Below are 16,740 nucleotides of genomic sequence, written 5' to 3'. Positions count from 1 at the left end.
CTTACCTATCTGGAATACCAAGTCTCTTGACCGAGCGGTACATGGATAGCACATTTGCAACATGACGATAATTGAACCAAAAGCGGGAGGTGTCCACCAGCACAGCCCAGTTGTTGGTGTGCGTTTTCTCCGAGGTCTCAGAGACACCTTGATCCTGTTGCAACAAATGAAGTAGTAATGCCTTATTTCAACTAATGATAATAAGATGTCCCCTAAAGTTTTGTTAATCAGCTCCAGGCAGGCAGGATTAGGTCAACAAAAAATGTTCCATAAACATGCTTTTCTGTACTGTCTTTGTAAATTCTATGTCATTTAATTTTGAAAGGGAAGTGCACTGGTGTGTTGTGTGGTTGGTGTGGTGATGCAACATCTGTGCTGTTACCATACAGATAGATATGTATCTACAGTATGCAGATGATACAGTGCTATTAGCTGATTCTGAAAAAAAAAAATACAAAGCCTGATAAATAGTTTAAAAGAAGCATGTGAAAGAAAAACTCTAAAGAAACACCAGAAAGACTGAAGTTATAGGAATAACAAAAAGAAAAGAGAAATAGAAGATAAATCTGAATAGTCAATACTAAGTTATTAAACAAGTGGAGAATTTTAAATACTTAGGGAATGTATCAGGCATTCTGATAGAGGCTCACTGTCATTTGTTAATGTGGCTATCCAGTGGAGGGAGGCGAGGCAAAAAGTGCCAGTATTCGGCATGAAAAAGTCACTATGTGGGATATTTAGCAACAGCAATGTTTAAGATGCAATATACAGATGTAAAGACGAGGTTCCATGTGTTTACTGATGAAGCCGCCAATATGTACCCACCTCCATCTCCCTATGAAGCTCTACACCACACTGGTAAGGCATAAGGGTATAATTTTTGAGGTCTCGTTAGTTTAGAGATTATGCTAGGTTAGGTTAACATCCTAGCATGAGGGTCCAGGTGGTGGCTAGGCTAGGTTAACGTACTAGTAGGGCCTGTCTACCGGTTAGGTTAGATTAGGTAAATTCGAAATATTGTTAATTTCCTTAGATTTTGAACGCCCCCTCAAAAAAAAAAAAAAGAAAGATAAACTCGATTCACCAAAGATCCCCAAGCTTGAGTGACGGGTTAGGGGAGGGTTGGGAGGGAGGGAATGGGGGTTTCTGGCTTCTAATCAAGAAATACCAATGAACTTAACATTACTTGCAAGCTTTTATAAAATTCATGACATTGATCACTGTCTCAAAGTACAGATGAAAGAGACACAATACTTGCCCCGTGTGCCAAACTAGAGGCGAGGCACAAGGCAGTCAATGTCCACACCATCTGCATGATTCTTGATGGTTCACTGCTTATTCCCACACTTATCGGCTTGCTCCACTTCCACTATTTCTCTATTCTTGTGGTGTAGGATAGAGAAGGTGTGCAGTTTATGCAGCCTTTCCACTGCTTATTCCTACACTTATCGGCTTGCTCCACTTCCACTATTTCTCTATTCTTGCGGTGTAGGATAGAGAAGGTGTGCAGTTTATGCAGCCTTTCCAGACTGACGTGTGTCTCCAGGTAGACCTACTATTTTGAAAACTGTACACAGAACCATATCCTTGCCTGACAGCAACTTGCCGGGCAGCTGATACTGGGAGTCACGCGGCTTAGCAACGGCACCATAAATCACTGCCTTGGTCTTCGCCTCTGTCTTTTCTGTTCCTTTTTAAGCTTATATTCCATCGTTCTTCCACATAAGTTGGGTATTATATTTAATCTTCGTGAGTAAATGAACTGCAGTATTTCTTCTATGTGTTGTCGTCTAAGCGGTTGGTTTATTTATTTTTCGTAATCATATCCTGTCCTCTTTAAATTTAAAGGCGTCTTCTTCATTCCTCACAAGGGCTTAGAATTTTAGCTCGTTGGAGTTCCGCCCACTTGACCACTGAAGGGCAGACCAGCGGAGTTGTCTGGCGTGCTGCCCAATGAAAAAGTGTCGTACATTTCATTGGCAATGTGCCCCTCACAGAGACCGCAGTAGCCTTATCCTTAACGGTAGGGTGCTAATTATCCCCCCTTTCCTGGGTAGTATGACCACTTGTTATTCTGCCTACTTCATTCATCTTCTCCATTTCTTCTTTCTTCTTACTTATTCTATCTTCTCTTCCTTCTTTCTTGACAATACAATATATATTGTGGTGTGGTGTCACAATACAATATATATTGAGGTGTAGTGTCACAATATATATTGTGACGTTCATGTCTCTTGGAATAATTTCAACAGAGATAATTTCTTTAACAAAATAGAACAATATACTTTTCATAGGATATACGTTTCCTATAAATGTCATTTTAAGGTTTTACATTATACATTTTTGGTCATATTTTCTCTAGGGTTTATGAAATGACGCGTGTGATTTGCTGTTTGTGTAAACTCCGCTCACTTATCCATAAATTCCGCCCACTTTCCTCTAACATAACTGTTTTTGCTCAGAGGGCAAACCTATGCCAAGATAGGTTTGCTTAGGTTTGCTTCTGGAAGCCAAACCTATCGATGCGCAGAAGCTGATGAGCAGTAGATAGCATATCTACTCCTAGTTATGCAGTTTTGGACCACGAAGAATGCGCCTAAGCAGGAGCGAGGCCAAAGGCCAAGCTCCCACGAGGGAAGGGGGAGGCGTTCTAATTTTGTTACGGCTTATCTCTGCGACCAAGCGCTCCGCCTGGCCCCTGAAGGGTACAGCGATGATTTGGCCAGGAGCATTTTTTGGTGTCCATATAAAAATTGCGATTTCAGTTTCAGAAGCATCCCCTAGTAGGTAACTTTTGATGGCGCATCTTTCTTATAGCATTTTTTTTTTTTTTTTGTCAGACCACCATTTTGCCATATTTTGCATATTTCGACTTAACTGCATGTGAGCGAAGGTTTATGCTTGACAACTCACGCAACGATCACCTTATCACTACAGATCGAGCTCGAGCGCGCAAAATACGCGAATTATATGCCATAACTCACGTCATATACGGGATAGCCAGTTTTGGTTGACACCATCAGACTCAGCAGTGACTGTAGAATCGAGATGTACTGTAAAAACTTGACAAGACAAAAAAGAAAAATGGTATTACGACGAGCTGAACTGTGAAGGCGTTAAAAAGATGTTTATAATGTTTTGTTTATGCTCGCTATTTTCAACAGTTAATCACTGAATGCTGAAATATATTATTGCATTAAGTAGGAAAAAACACTCATGAACATGACAGTGTGATCAGAATGCAGATAAAGCTCCACATATTGAAGACAGAGTCATTTATAGTAACATGTCACTCGCCGCAACCATCTCTGTGACGCGACACTTGGTCTGGCGTGTGCAAGCAGGCTTTGATGACCAAGGCCCGTATGAATAAACACTTTGAAAGCTAAAAGTTACTCTCAAAGTAGATTACTTTCAAAGTTGCTCCTAACTCCTAAAAGGACTCAAAATTGCGAGTTTGCTCACAGAAGTGCTCTCAAAGTGGACAAAAGATAAAAGTATCTCGGAGGGTCTTTTACAGACTTGGTAGTGAAGTTTGTTTTGTCAACAAAGGCAGAATATACGTACATACATACACAACTGAGAGAGGTCCCGGACACGAGGTTACCAGGCTTGCCAGCCTGACCCGCGCGGTTATGCGCAATGAACACGCAGGAGGAGGAGGAGGGGGAGGAGGGGAGAGGTGTGCTGGAGGGAAGACGAAAGGGTGATTAGATGAGGTAACCTAACATCAGAATTAGTAATGAAAAATAATTAGAGGTAGAGAAGATGGTGTTACGTGTGAGCATACACTGAACTCTAGGGGATGGATCATGAAGGGGTGTCGCTCACACTAACAATGGAAGAGTTAAAAGAAAAGAGAAAAGGAGACGTTTAAACTGCTATTTAATATCTTAAAGTTAACCCTTAAATTAAGTAACAATACAAAATTGAAGATTATTTGTAAGTAAAAGTAAGTAACAGAGTGGCAATCTGAACTGGACTGAATAACTTAAAAGACTGGTTCAGTTAGTAACTTAAGCCAAGTTAGTAAATGCATATAGATACAAATTACAAAAATAAACACCTTTACATATACATAATAGAAAATAAATATAAATGTGTTTGTGTGTGTGTAAATGTGTTTATGTGTGTGTGTGTGTGTAACACTGGTGTAACTCTTACCACCGCTCTCGAGTGTATACGAGGCTCCCAACGTATGCCAAGGCGACCTCAGAGCTGTAGCGACCCTTGGAGGAGACTGAAGCTCGATGGAACTCCACCCCTCGTTATCGGCTTGGTAGCCTGCTAGAGGTCACGTATCCAGTATGCCTCAAGCTATACACGTGGCAGCGCCACGAGTTGAGAGGCAGGCACCTGGTTCCGTGGTAGAGTAGTCACGTGTGTGACAATGGTGATGGTGGTGGTGGAAGGGAAAGCGGAGGTGGAGGTGGTGGAAGGGAGGGAGGAGGAAGAAGAGAAGAGAATAGAAGTAGTACGAGGATCGGAGGAGGTAACAGTAGAAATACTTGTTAAAATGTAATTGGGGAATGGAGGAGGAGGATGCGTTAATGGTGGTGGTGTAGAGGGTGGTGGGAGGGATAAGGGAAGTGAAGGAAGAGGAAGGGGTGGAGGAAGAGAAGGAGGAGGAAGATGGAGTGCTGGAGGGAGAAGGAGAGGTGGGGATAGGAAGGGGTAACAGAAGAAATACTAGTTAGAAGCATTATCGATATATATGTGTATGCTATGATCGATATTTATGCGAAGAAACAATAATGAAACCGAAAGGAGCCATGCAACAGAAAGTAGCCATAGAATTCCATGAGTTACGTACTCCAGTGGCAATGCCTAGTAAGGGCGTTTCAGTTTGGGGCCAGACGGTCGCAAAGGAGACAGCCACCTAGCTTTAGAGTTTAGACCAATGAAAATATCATGCACTTCACCTTAAACTTTACTAATTAATTAACTAATTAATTAGTTAATTATTTAATTAATATCTTTATTTTTATTTGTTTATTTACTAGCAGAATTACCCGGCGTTGCTCGAGTAAAATTTGGTTCTCCAAATCATGGTTTATCATCCTAAGTCAGTTGTTTGTTCGGCAAAGCTATTAACCAAACAACGTTTACTTTATAATAAACCTAAAATATAAGTCCATTTACTGTTGTACATGTCCTCTGTCGGTAGCCATTAAGAATGTTTTCCCTGAATGGGCGCCACCATTAAGAATTGGGTTACGGTAACAGATTTGCCTGAATAATCTAACGGTTTTGGGTTGGAAGTAGTTAAGACAGCCTGTCACTCCCCGGATCAAGGGGGGCTCCCTACCAAATTTCATTACATTGAGTTCAATGGTTTTTCCGTGAAAAGCTGACACACAGACAGACAGTGTGTTTTATTATATAAGATTTATTTATTTATTTATTTATTTATTTATTTATTTATTTATTTGTTTTTGCACTGGGTGACCTAAGTTAACCTTTCCATATTTATTCTCCATGTGGCCTCCCCCCCCTCCCAGACTTCCCGTCTGTGCCCAGTACCCTCCATCTATCATCGCCAGTTCCTGCAGTCTCATGATGAGGTGTGGCATGAAACTCTTGATCAGTTTTTAGCACGGGAGTTTCCTCTCGTTTCTCTTACCTTAGTATTTCTCTTAGCAAATTAATTCTTCCTATATATATATATATATATATATATATATATATATATATATATATATATATATATATATATATATATATATATATATATATATATATATATATATATATATATATATATATATATATATATATATATATATATCCTCTATCACACACATGATTTCACATAATGCATATTCTTCGTGTCTTTCTCATCCATTGTCGAGATTCCAGTATCCTCCCTAAGATCTCGGCCGTTAACATATTCTGGAGCTCCCAGCACTTCCCTACAAACCATATTTTTTTAAGCCTTCCCAGCTCATTCTTATTCCAGGTCATTACCGCTCCTCCCATGAGCACACTGAGTACCGATACACTTATCCTTTTATCTATTTATTTCTAATCATAATCTTGTATTAGCGAGCTACAAGAATATAGTATGTCATTCCTGTTATCTTGCTTTCTTGCAATCTTTATTAGCTAGGTGTGTGGTTCCTGAGTGACTAGTGGTGGTTGTTTTCCTAAACAATAAAACTATGGGTATGTGATATTCTCATTGTTTTGTACAGTATCCACAAAGCTACTTTAATCCATGTTGGATTTTACAACACTAAAAAAAATGAGTTCTAGTGAATAAAATATAAATAATTAATAAGATGAAAAGCGCCGAAATTGCAGAGGAGTGTGACGCGTGGATTGCGAGGCTGTGAGGCGTCCGACTCAGGACTCGGAAAAGCAGCAAGATCTCAGTATGCCTCGGGCCACGGTGAAGGGAGGATGTACGTTCGAGCTTTCTGACCTGACCACCACGTGACCTTTGATATTTCGGTGTGGTTGATTGTGATACACGCTTTCTCGCGCAGAGTCTTGTGGTGGACGAGCAGCGGGTTTGAGGGAATCTGCATGGGAGGAGGAGGAGGAGGAGAACTGTGATGCAAACAAACATTGGTGTACTGCGGGCGCCGCCTTGATGGACGAGTAATTACGATATCACCATTCTGCCGCTCGGTGACTGCCAAGCAAACAGTCGGCAGGGTGAGTACCAGACGAGTGGCAGTGTGTAGAGGCGGCAGAGCAGACAGTAATGTGTCTGGAAATGTTACTAGTGTAGTGGTGTGAAGTGTTTGGTTTCGAGAGATGATCAGTGTTTCTCACTCAACACAATCGTGCAGTTTTATTTATTTATTTATTTATTTATTTATTTTTATCAGTCAGGATATCACTCAAATTTTTATTGATTTCGTTCCATGAATCATCCTGGGATCGTTCTTATTTATTTGATTTTTGGCGTCTTTGTCTGACTACTTTTAACATGCTCTAGTGGATGTTATTGAGATATTCAAGGGTCTTTTCGTGATTTCAATGATAGTTTAATAGAGATTCTTGGTAATTAAAGGGAAAAACACCCACGGAGACCCGCCTCTTTGGCCTCAGAAGATACTTAGTCCTAATGAGAGTTCAAAGCCTTTCAAAATATGGCTACTGCTTTGTATGTACAGAGGCATGAAACGTGGTGATTATTGTGTTATCCTGTTTCTTGTATATGCTAGTTTACTGTGTGGTAAAAATTCATGTCTGACCATTTTCAAAGACCACAGATATGATTTGTCATATTTTTCTTATCTTTTTTTTTTTTTTTTTATCTCCCTAACTAATGATGCAGAATCCATATTAATTAAACTTATATATAACCTTGAAAACACGCTTGAAAAATCCGCGCAACTTTCCTTACGCCCTGGTAAAAGTTGTCGAGGTAAAGGCGCCGTCACACTGGAACAGTTTCCGTCAACTTTTTTTCGTCAACTTTATGAAAATCGACAAATTTCTTGAGCACACCCCGCCATACACACACACAACCGTTCGTCTGCACTTTCGTTGACAGTAAACAAACAAGGCTTCTCTGACGCACATGTAAGCAGTCACTGTTTTACACTTAACTACGAGTTTTGTAAATCGTATACAAGCCAAACGAGCTAAAATAGTATCCAGCGTGCAGGAATAGAGAAACAGAGACCTTCCAAAAGTGTAAACTTCTATCGAGTCATGTGATCCACGGTTTGTTGTTATATATCCACAAATTATGTGTAACGACATGTGAAGTTTAGCGATTTTATACTTTTCTCTATTCAAAATCTATTTATTTCATTGATATATATATATATATATATATATATATATATATATATATATATATATATATATATATATATATATATATATATATATATATATATATATTATATTTTTTTTTTTCAAAAACAATAAAGTTTACTAAATTTATCTTTATATTATAAACAATGGAATTTAATTTTACAACAAAAGTTGACGGTAACCCTCTTTCGTGAAGACGATCACTTCCGTTTGACGAAGCAGACGAAAAAAAAAACACACACACACGGAAAGAGGTAAAAGTTGATGGAAACCAGATTTGACAAAAAAAAAAAAAAAAAGTTGACGGAAAATGTGCTAGTGTGACGGCGCCTTAAGACACTGAAATAGTTGTAAATTTTGAGAACGCTACCTCTGGGTTCAAAGTCATCTTTGCATGGTATTTGCGGTAAGTATTGCGCACATGTTGGCAGGGGAATAGATGATTGAGGTCATAACGGCCGAGCTGCCGAAAGACCGAATCACCGTATGGCCTGGAATGCACACGGGTGAATCGTTTTAAGGACCAAGGGAAAAAAAATGTGACATTTGCAATCTAAATGTGTGTGTGTGTGTGTGTGTGTGTGTGTGTGTGTGTGTGTCGCGCGCTGGTTTCCCTCCTCCTTCCATCCCCCGCCCCTGTCTGGTCGATGTTGCCAGGCCACTCAATGCTGGCCGTAAACATACAACATGGGCATATCGACTCGTGTTTAGGATAACACAAAAGGCGGAAGTGCCGGGCGTGCCTTCACACATCGCAGGCAGAAAGCGGCAGACGTGTGTGTGTGTGTGTGTGTGTGTGTGTGAGTGTTTAAAACGAAAAGTAGGAAAAAACAAAAAACAAAAGGATTTAAACTCGATAGTGAGGAAAAGAGCAGGATGACGGCTGAAAGGTGGAGGAAGAAGTGAAAGGGACGTCTCTACTGCTCCACCCTTGTTCACCATCTTCCCAACCATCCACCTCCCTTCCTAACCAACTTCCTAACTCCCCAGTCCTACACCAAAGTAACTAGCAGACTCAACATTGATAGAGATGAGGAGCGCATGCCGTGGTACTCTGACGTATAACTACAGTATTCAGTGACATGGGGGAACAGTAAAGGGGCGGAGTGTCAGACCAGGTAAAGAGTAATAATAGTATCAAGGTGGTTACCTCGTCTCATGCCTTCAAAACACAACCGCTGCTTCCCGTTGCGTGCTGGTTTCAGAAGCACGAGGACGAGTAGAATAAGTGTGTTTAATTATTGCAAGGTTCGCGTGGTGTACTGATATTATTAATCCTTATTCTCACAAATGTTCAGATAGTTTATTGTTTCCAGCCGAATCTCATCAGTAAAAAAAAAAAAATAAATAAATAAGGAAGATGAAGTAGTTAGATACCAAAAGAACACATAGGTTTATACTAATGAAGCAGTGATACGTAATTCGAGCCGGAACTAAATTCCATGTGCAAGCTTCGAACCTTTGAAATTATAAAGTTCACCAATTACTTATAACATACGGTATTCATGTTCCTTTAATGATATGGGGCAATGATATGATGCAAAGCTAAATTGAGGACGACGTCAGTGCATTTTGTTAGGTTAGGTTAGGTTAGGTTAGGTTAGGTTAGTTTAAGTTAGGTTTAGTGAGGTTTGGTTTGGTTAGTTTGGAGCAGGTTAGGTCCAGTTAGTTTACATAGAAAAGTTAGGTTCTGGTTAGATTTGATTAAGTTCAGCTAGGTTGGGTCAGGTCAGTTCAGGTTACGTGAGGTTTGGTCAAGTTGATGTAAGTTAGATTAGGTTATGTCTTGTTAGCTTAGACATTATGTTACGTTAGACTGCCTGTGTGTGTTTGTGTGTGTGTGTGTGTGTGTGTGTGTGTGTGAGAGAGAGAGAGAGAGAGAGAGAGAGAGAGAGAGAGAGAGAGAGAGAGAGAGAGAGAGAGAGAGAGAGATCCATGACTTTTCACTATATCACCACAATATTTCACTAATGTTATCAGCTACAGGTGACTGATTCGCGTGTTAAGATCACATTCTGAATACCACCATCATTATCGTGTGAAACTAACAGGTATTGGAATTTTCATCAATATTCCTGTCAAATACGTGCAATACAGTGAGACCTGATTGTGCCATTGAAGCTGTGATCAATAAACTATCCATCTATCTGTCTGTCTGTGTGTGTGTGTGTGTGTGTGTGTGTGTGTGTGTGTGTGGATTGGTGTGAGATCGAAGTCTGAATGCGGTATTGTGTTTCCAGTCTACACCACCACCACCACATTGATTTTTGTCTCCAGGGATCCCCACAACACCAACGTCCGGCCCGGCTGTTGTTGTGTCCTTCGGGATGGGGAGAGACCAATGTGCCCTTCGTCTTGTCTACTTCCCTTCTTCCTTCCTTCTCTCCTGGGGTGTCTTAGTTAACCTTCCGTCTTTCTTTTTTCTCTTGTCAGGATTTTTCTCATTTTTTTTCTTTTCTATCTTTTTCTTCCCTTCATCTGTCATTTCTTTTCCTCTCTCCATTCTTCTTTGCTTCCACTTATCTTACTTTTCTTCCTTTACTTTGTTCTCTTCCTTACTTACTTCCTTCTTTCCTTAGCTACTTACTTTCTTTCCTTCGTTTCATCCATGCCTCTTTCCTGTCCTTCTCTTCCTTCTTGCCCTCTAGTTTTCCTTCTTCATTTCTTCCTTCCCATCTTTTCTTGTTCCCCGCCGACTGGTTCTCCCTGGCATCGTTCGTATCATCCGCAATTTCCTTTTATTTCTTCTACCTTCCCTCCTTCCCTCATTCCTCTCTTGCGCTCCCTTTTTATTATTTTCCTTATGAGTTCGTTTGTCTTTCCCCATTCCATCAAAAGATGTTGCTTTCCCAGCGTTGCTATCATAAATATTTGTTCAGCTTGATTGCTCTCTCTCTCTCTCTCTCTCTCTCTCTCTCTCTCTCTCTCTCTCTCTCTCTCTCTCTCTCTCTCTCTCTCTCTCTCTCTCTCTCTCTCTCTCTCTCTCTCTCATCAGGTAATCCTATACTTCTCACCTTCTGACAGTATATAAATCTTTCCTGCCTCTCTCTCTCTCTCTCTCTCTCTCTCTCTCTCTCTCTCTCTCTCTCTCTCTCTCTCTCTCTCTCTCTCTCTCTCTACTTGACTTACCCGCGTATTCCTACTTTTATTGTTTTTCTGGTTCTCCTGCTTTTCTTGGTCTTTTCTCCTTTATTTCCTCTCCTTTTCCTTTTTTCCTTTGTTTGGTTCATTGGTTGTTTGGTTGGTTGGTGAGTTGCTTGCCTGCTTGCTTCCTTCCCTTCTTCCTTCCTTCCTTCCTTCCTTCCTTCCTTCCTTTTTTTCATTTTCTTCCTTCCTTCCTTCCTTTTTTGCTTCTTCCCTCCCTCTATTCCTTCCTTCCTTCCTTCCTTCCTTCCTTTCTTCCTTTTTTCTTCCTTTCCTTCCTTCCTTCATTCCTTTCTTGCTTTTCCTCTTTTCTTATTTCTTTACTTTGCTTGTTTGCTTACTTGGTTCCTTTCTTCCTTCCTTCCTTCCTTTCCTTCCTTCCTTCCTTCCTTCCTTCCTTCCTTCTTTCCTTCCTTCCTTCCTTCCTTCCTTCCTTCCTTCCTTCCTTCCTTCCCTCTTTCCCTTCCTCTCTCCCACCCTCTTTTTTTACTTGCCTAATCCCATTCACTTCTCTTGCACCCTTTACTTCGCATCCTACTCGTCTCATCCCTCCCTTTCTTTCCTCCTTCCTTCCTTCCTTCCTTCCTCCCACAGCAAATGCAATCTCAGCTTTCTCCTCGTCTCCTCGTTCGTTAAGTATCCTCGCTCCTACCTCTTACTTAAGTTTTATTATGTGTGTAGGAGTGTGTGTAAAGTTCAAGGCCTCACACACACACACACACACACACACACACACACACACACACACACACACACACACACACACACACACACACACACACACACACACACACACACACATGGACAAACAGAGAGAGAGAGAGAGAGAGAGAGAGAGAGAGAGAGAGAGAGAGAGAGAGAGAGAGAAAGGGTGGGGGTAGTTATTAAGACCCGTGATATAGTGGTAATATTAGCTCATTAATAACCCTGAGAAAGGATTGCGCCTTTCCACAAACCTCAACTGTCTCTCTCTTTTTTTTTTTTTTTTTTATTTAGGTGCGGTTTACGGTCGTGGTTGTTTTTGATTTTAACATTTTGACTGCTCTTTGGTGCATCTTTCTTTAATTATTAATGCCTCTGAGACATATTTACTTGTTCTCTAGCCACCTATAATTAAACTTGGTAGAAATTGCAAAAAAATAACCCTTCCCTCTTTCTCCTTTCCTCTCTGAACAAAAATTGACACCACTATTATGCCCCTAGGCCAGCAGGAAGTGTGCAAGTTCGCTAGGTACAAGCTGGGCGTATACAAGGGTCATTTATCATAATCATAAATATATCATAGGTACGTCACTTTCCGAGAACTATATAATGCAGTTATATCTCACAACATTCAACTTCATCTAACTCAACTTATGCATATTCACCATTAAATTCACTTCAATAAGCCACATATGCATTTTTTTTACTTACTTCATATTTGATTAGCATAATTATCCTCTTCAGTATTTTATATCCTTTATCCTCACCTCATAGCCTTCGTCAACTTCAGTTCTCTCTCTATATAAGGCACCCATGAGTCTTTGGAAACCTTTTGTCACGCGAGGCTCTAGAATTAGTGTCACCAAGCGGAGGTTCTGATACCATTTTCACGGAGTCCAGATTTCGCATATGTATTATAAAAGGAATGCGTAGAAATGGATGTATTTTCAGTAACAATGCGAGTACGTAAAGATTTCAATGCATTTTCATATTTTTTTATATTTTTTATATTTATTTATTTATTTATATTTTTTAGCTGAAATGTTTGTGATGAGGGAAAATATTGAACTGTATGTGTGTTTGTGTGTTGTGTGTGTGTGTGTGTGTGTGTGTGTGTATACCTATCTTTTTATTTATCTATCTATCTATCTATCTATCCATCTATTTGCTTATCTACCTATCTATCTGCCTATCAGCGTATCTAATAATATATATTTACAACTATTCCTTCGTCTGAATAATTACATTTACCTATGAAACTTGTTTATTCCACCTTTCTGCGTATCTAGATCCATATTTTATTCATCACTTCATCTAACTGCCTATCCATGTATTTCTAATAGCAATCGATCTTCACTACTGTATATCTATCAAATCTAAAAGTTTCCGTGTTCATCTGGTCAATTAATGTCTATCCACCTCTGTCCATCCTTCTAGCACACTTTATTTATTCATCCTCAACCCATTCCACAACCATAAATTTATTCTTTTCTCTCTTTTCCTCTTATCTCTTCACTGTTACGATTTGTGAGACTTAAGAGGACAAGCAAAAGTGTAAGTGACTGATGCTTGGAAAAGAGGACTGACTGACTGACTGACTGCTGCTTTTTTTGAGAACGCTAGTCCTTCTCTCGCCTTCCACCATTTGACGGGGATTGATTCATTGGTAGATCTGTCTGTCTGTCTGTCTGTCTTTATGTGTGACTATTGATCCGTGAGTCTGTCTGGCTTTGTGATTGTTTGTCTGTCTGTCTGTCTGTCTGTCTGCCCGCCTATATATATATTTATTTATTTATTTATCTTTCTGTCTGTCTGTCAGTCAGTCTGTCTGTCTATCTACCTATCTATCTATTTATCTCTGTTTAAGTATCTATTTATTTATTCTATCTGCCAGTATGAATTTATTGTACCAACCTAACAATAATGAGAGAGAGAGAGAGAGAGAGAGAGAGAGAGAGAGAGAGAGAGAGAGAGAGAGAGAGAGAGAGAGAGAGAGAGAGAGAGAGAGAGAGAGAGAATGTTAAAGAGAGTATACTCGTAAGGCCATTCATTCCATCCCCTCCCCCTAATCTCCACTCCTCCTCCTCCTCCTCCTGCCCCCCTTCCCCTCACTCCTCCCCCTCCTCCTGCCACAAGGCCTAATAGTGCAATCAGTGCCCCGGAAGGCCATTTCCCCCCTTGACACACACGCCCCGTCCTCAAGTTTGCTCTTATTCCCACTTCACGTCCTCTTTATCATTCAGTTAGCGCAGGTGTTGACGGGAAGATCGTCAGAGTATGAAAAATGAATGGTAAGAGTTTTAGTGTGAGTAATTTCCTTTTTATTAGGTTTAGGTTGCGTGAGGTTAGTGTGTGGTGCCTTGTACGGTATAGTATAAAGTGTGGTACGATAGTTGTGGTACGGTGGAGGTTAGTACGTGCTGAATTAGGTTAAGTTGGTTCAGTTATGTTAGCGTGGTGTGTCTGTACGGTAATGTAAAAGTGAAGTACGATAGTTGTGGTATGGTGGAGGTTAATATGTGCTGGATTACGTTATGTTGGTTCTGTTTATATTAGTGTGGTGTGTCTGTACGATATTTAAGTATTTACGAATATAACTCTTTCAGATTTTGGATGTACTAAAAAATCATCTGGGCTAATACTCATTTAAGTTGTGATTACGTATACCCAAGTCTTTAAACAGAGACTGTGGTGTATTTTATTATGTATTATCAGCATCAATCACTATTTACTGTTTTAATTATTCTTATTCCCAAGGGTTCGTCTTCTTACTTAACTTACTTACTTACTTAACCTACCCTACTCTACGTTACCCTATCCTACCCTACCCTACCCTACTCTACCCTACCCTACCCTACCCTACTCTACCCTACCCTACCATACTTTACCTTACCCTACCCTATCCTACTTTAACCTCACCTAACCTAACACACACTAACATAACCTTTCTCTACCCAACACAGCCTTAACTTAACCAAACCTATCATACCTTACCCTAACCTATCCTGCCTTACCATGCCATATCTTCCCCTAACTTACTAACCTACTGTACCCTACCCTACCATACTCTTCCTTACTCTACCGTTCCCTACCATACCTTACCTTAACGTAATCTACCCTTCCTTACCATAACCAAATCCACTCTCTCCTAACCTAACCTAACCTAACTTGCTGTAACTCATCCTCAAGAAAGCTGGGATGGCCGAGCTATATGTGCTTCTGTAAATGCTAATGAAATGGAGCTACAATTGTATCATATCGAGATTGTCAGGGGTAATTAGTGCTGCTGTGAGTCGGGCAAGGGGCAGGTGAATGCAAGGTAAAATTAGATTACTCCGCGTACCTGTGTTGTGTTTAGAAAGGGTTATTACAGCAGAGGTAATTAGGAGTTATGAGTGCTATGTACTGCTGTATCTGTTAGTAATTAGACTGGGAATTGCTGGGTTTTCAAAGCGATTTACCTACCGCTGTATCTTTTTTTTGTATTACATTTCATCTTGTTTCGCTGTATATTTTTTGTGTGTGTATATTAGATGGCTGTTTTTTTATTTATTTTTTATTTTTCTTGTGTGTGTGTGTGTGTGTGTGGTTATTATTTTTTTGTATAATTACTGTACCAATAATCTCCGTGACTTGCTTGTATGCATTTCCGTGGAGTTTTATTTCATACTTGAATGTATTACATATTTTATTCTGTGGAAAGTTGCTTCGTTGTGTTCCTCGTCCTCGTCTTCGTCCACTTTCTCCTCCTCCTCCTCCTCTTCTCTTCTTCTTCTTCTTCTTCTTCTTCTTCTTCTTTCTTCTTCTTCTTCTTCTTCTTCTTCTTCTTCTTCTTCTTCTTCTTCTTCTTCTTCTCTTCTTCTTCTTCCTTCTTTTTCTTCTTCTTCTTCTTCTTCTTCTTCTTCTTCTTCTTCTTCTTCTTCTTCTTCTTCTTCTTCTTCTTCTTCTTCTTCTTCTTCTTCTTCTTCTTCTTCTTCTTCTTCTTCTTCTTCTTCTTCTTCTTCATTATTATTATTATTATTATTATTATTATTATTATTATTATTATTATTATTATTATTATTATTATTATTATTATTATTATTATTATCATCATCATCATCATCATCATCATTATGATCTTCATCGTCATCAATCATCATTCATCATCGTTATTATAATTTAAACTCTTACTCCTCCTCCTCCTCCTCCTCCTCCTCCTCCTCCTCCTCCTCCTCCTCCTCCTCCTCCTCCTCCTCCTACTACTACTACTACTACTACTACTACTACTACTACTACTACTACTACTACTACTACTACTATTACTGCTACTGCTGTTGCTGCATTACTACTACTACTACTACTACTACTACTACTTTTCTTCTTCTACTACTACCATTACTACTACATTTTTATGCAAGAGAGTCACTGGGCAAGGACAACAAAATTGAGGGAAAAAAAAAGTTCACTTAGGTGCCTGTTCCCAAAAGACTACTACTACTACTACTACTACTACTACTACTACTACTACTACTACTACTACTACTACTACTACTACTACTACTACTACCACCATCACCACCACTACCACCACCCACCACCACCACTACTGTTTACTATACACAGCATGGGGGGCAGGAAGGAACATTACAAACATGTATTGTCCTCCTTACGTACAGTGCAGCATTCTGACCTGTTATGTTTGTGTACCCCCTTGCAGGAGTGTGGGCGTGTAGGCTGCGGCTTTACCGGTATTAAAGGTACCCAGGTGTGGAGGGGACGCTCTGGTGTGCTGCGTGTATGGCTAGTTGTGTGCAGGTGTGTAGAGGCGTGGCGTTGCTTTGATTAACCCTTTGACTACTGCCTCCTTTCAAGGTTAATGGAATGCTGTGGTGCTGATTCAGAGATTAATTGTGAAAGACACCATTGGTAGGAAAAAGGAGTGGCCGGCTTGATTTAACATTTTAGTGCCTGCAGTCTTAGGTGAGGTTAGATTAGATTACGTGAGGTTAGTGTGGGATGTCTTGTACGATATTGTATAAGGTGAGGTACGATAGCTGTGGTACGGTGGAGTTTAGTACATATAGCTATTATGATATAGGTATTGTCATTTGTAGTTTAAGGGTTACTTCACGAATT

At 39.9% G+C, this 16,740-nt stretch overlaps 1 protein-coding gene and 1 long non-coding RNA gene across 6 annotated transcripts in view; one reads left to right on the top strand and one right to left on the bottom strand.

The window, feature by feature from the left end:
* The window catches only part of LOC135101656 (putative GPI-anchor transamidase), a 32,824-nt gene extending 28,592 nt beyond the window's left edge, over positions 1 to 4,232 (bottom strand). The window contains exons 1-2 of one of the 5 annotated variants that reach the window (XM_064005955.1): positions 4,165 to 4,232; positions 6 to 154 (exon numbers count right to left, since the gene is read on the bottom strand). In XM_064005955.1, coding sequence (XP_063862025.1) covers positions 6 to 43 — 38 coding nt within the window. In that variant the 5' untranslated portion in view covers positions 44 to 154; positions 4,165 to 4,232. Of the gene's footprint in view, positions 1 to 5; positions 155 to 1,258; positions 1,607 to 2,984; positions 3,036 to 3,567; positions 3,689 to 4,164 lie in introns of those variants that run through there. The other 4 variants (XM_064005954.1, XM_064005953.1, XM_064005952.1 and 1 more) reach the window with 4 other exon arrangements.
* Positions 4,233 to 6,312: 2,080 nt separating this feature from the next.
* The window catches only part of LOC135101652 (uncharacterized), a 116,233-nt gene continuing 105,805 nt past the window's right edge, over positions 6,313 to 16,740 (top strand). The window contains exon 1 of the long non-coding RNA XR_010269344.1: positions 6,313 to 6,660. This is a non-coding gene — a long non-coding RNA (uncharacterized LOC135101652). The remainder of the gene's footprint in view (positions 6,661 to 16,740) is intronic.

This window comes from Scylla paramamosain, chromosome 6 (assembly GCF_035594125.1).
Source record: "Scylla paramamosain isolate STU-SP2022 chromosome 6, ASM3559412v1, whole genome shotgun sequence".
NCBI lineage: Eukaryota > Metazoa > Arthropoda > Malacostraca > Decapoda > Portunidae > Scylla > Scylla paramamosain.
The sequence above is the reverse complement of the archived record's forward strand: the minus strand, read 5'-3'. Positions and strand labels throughout refer to the sequence as shown.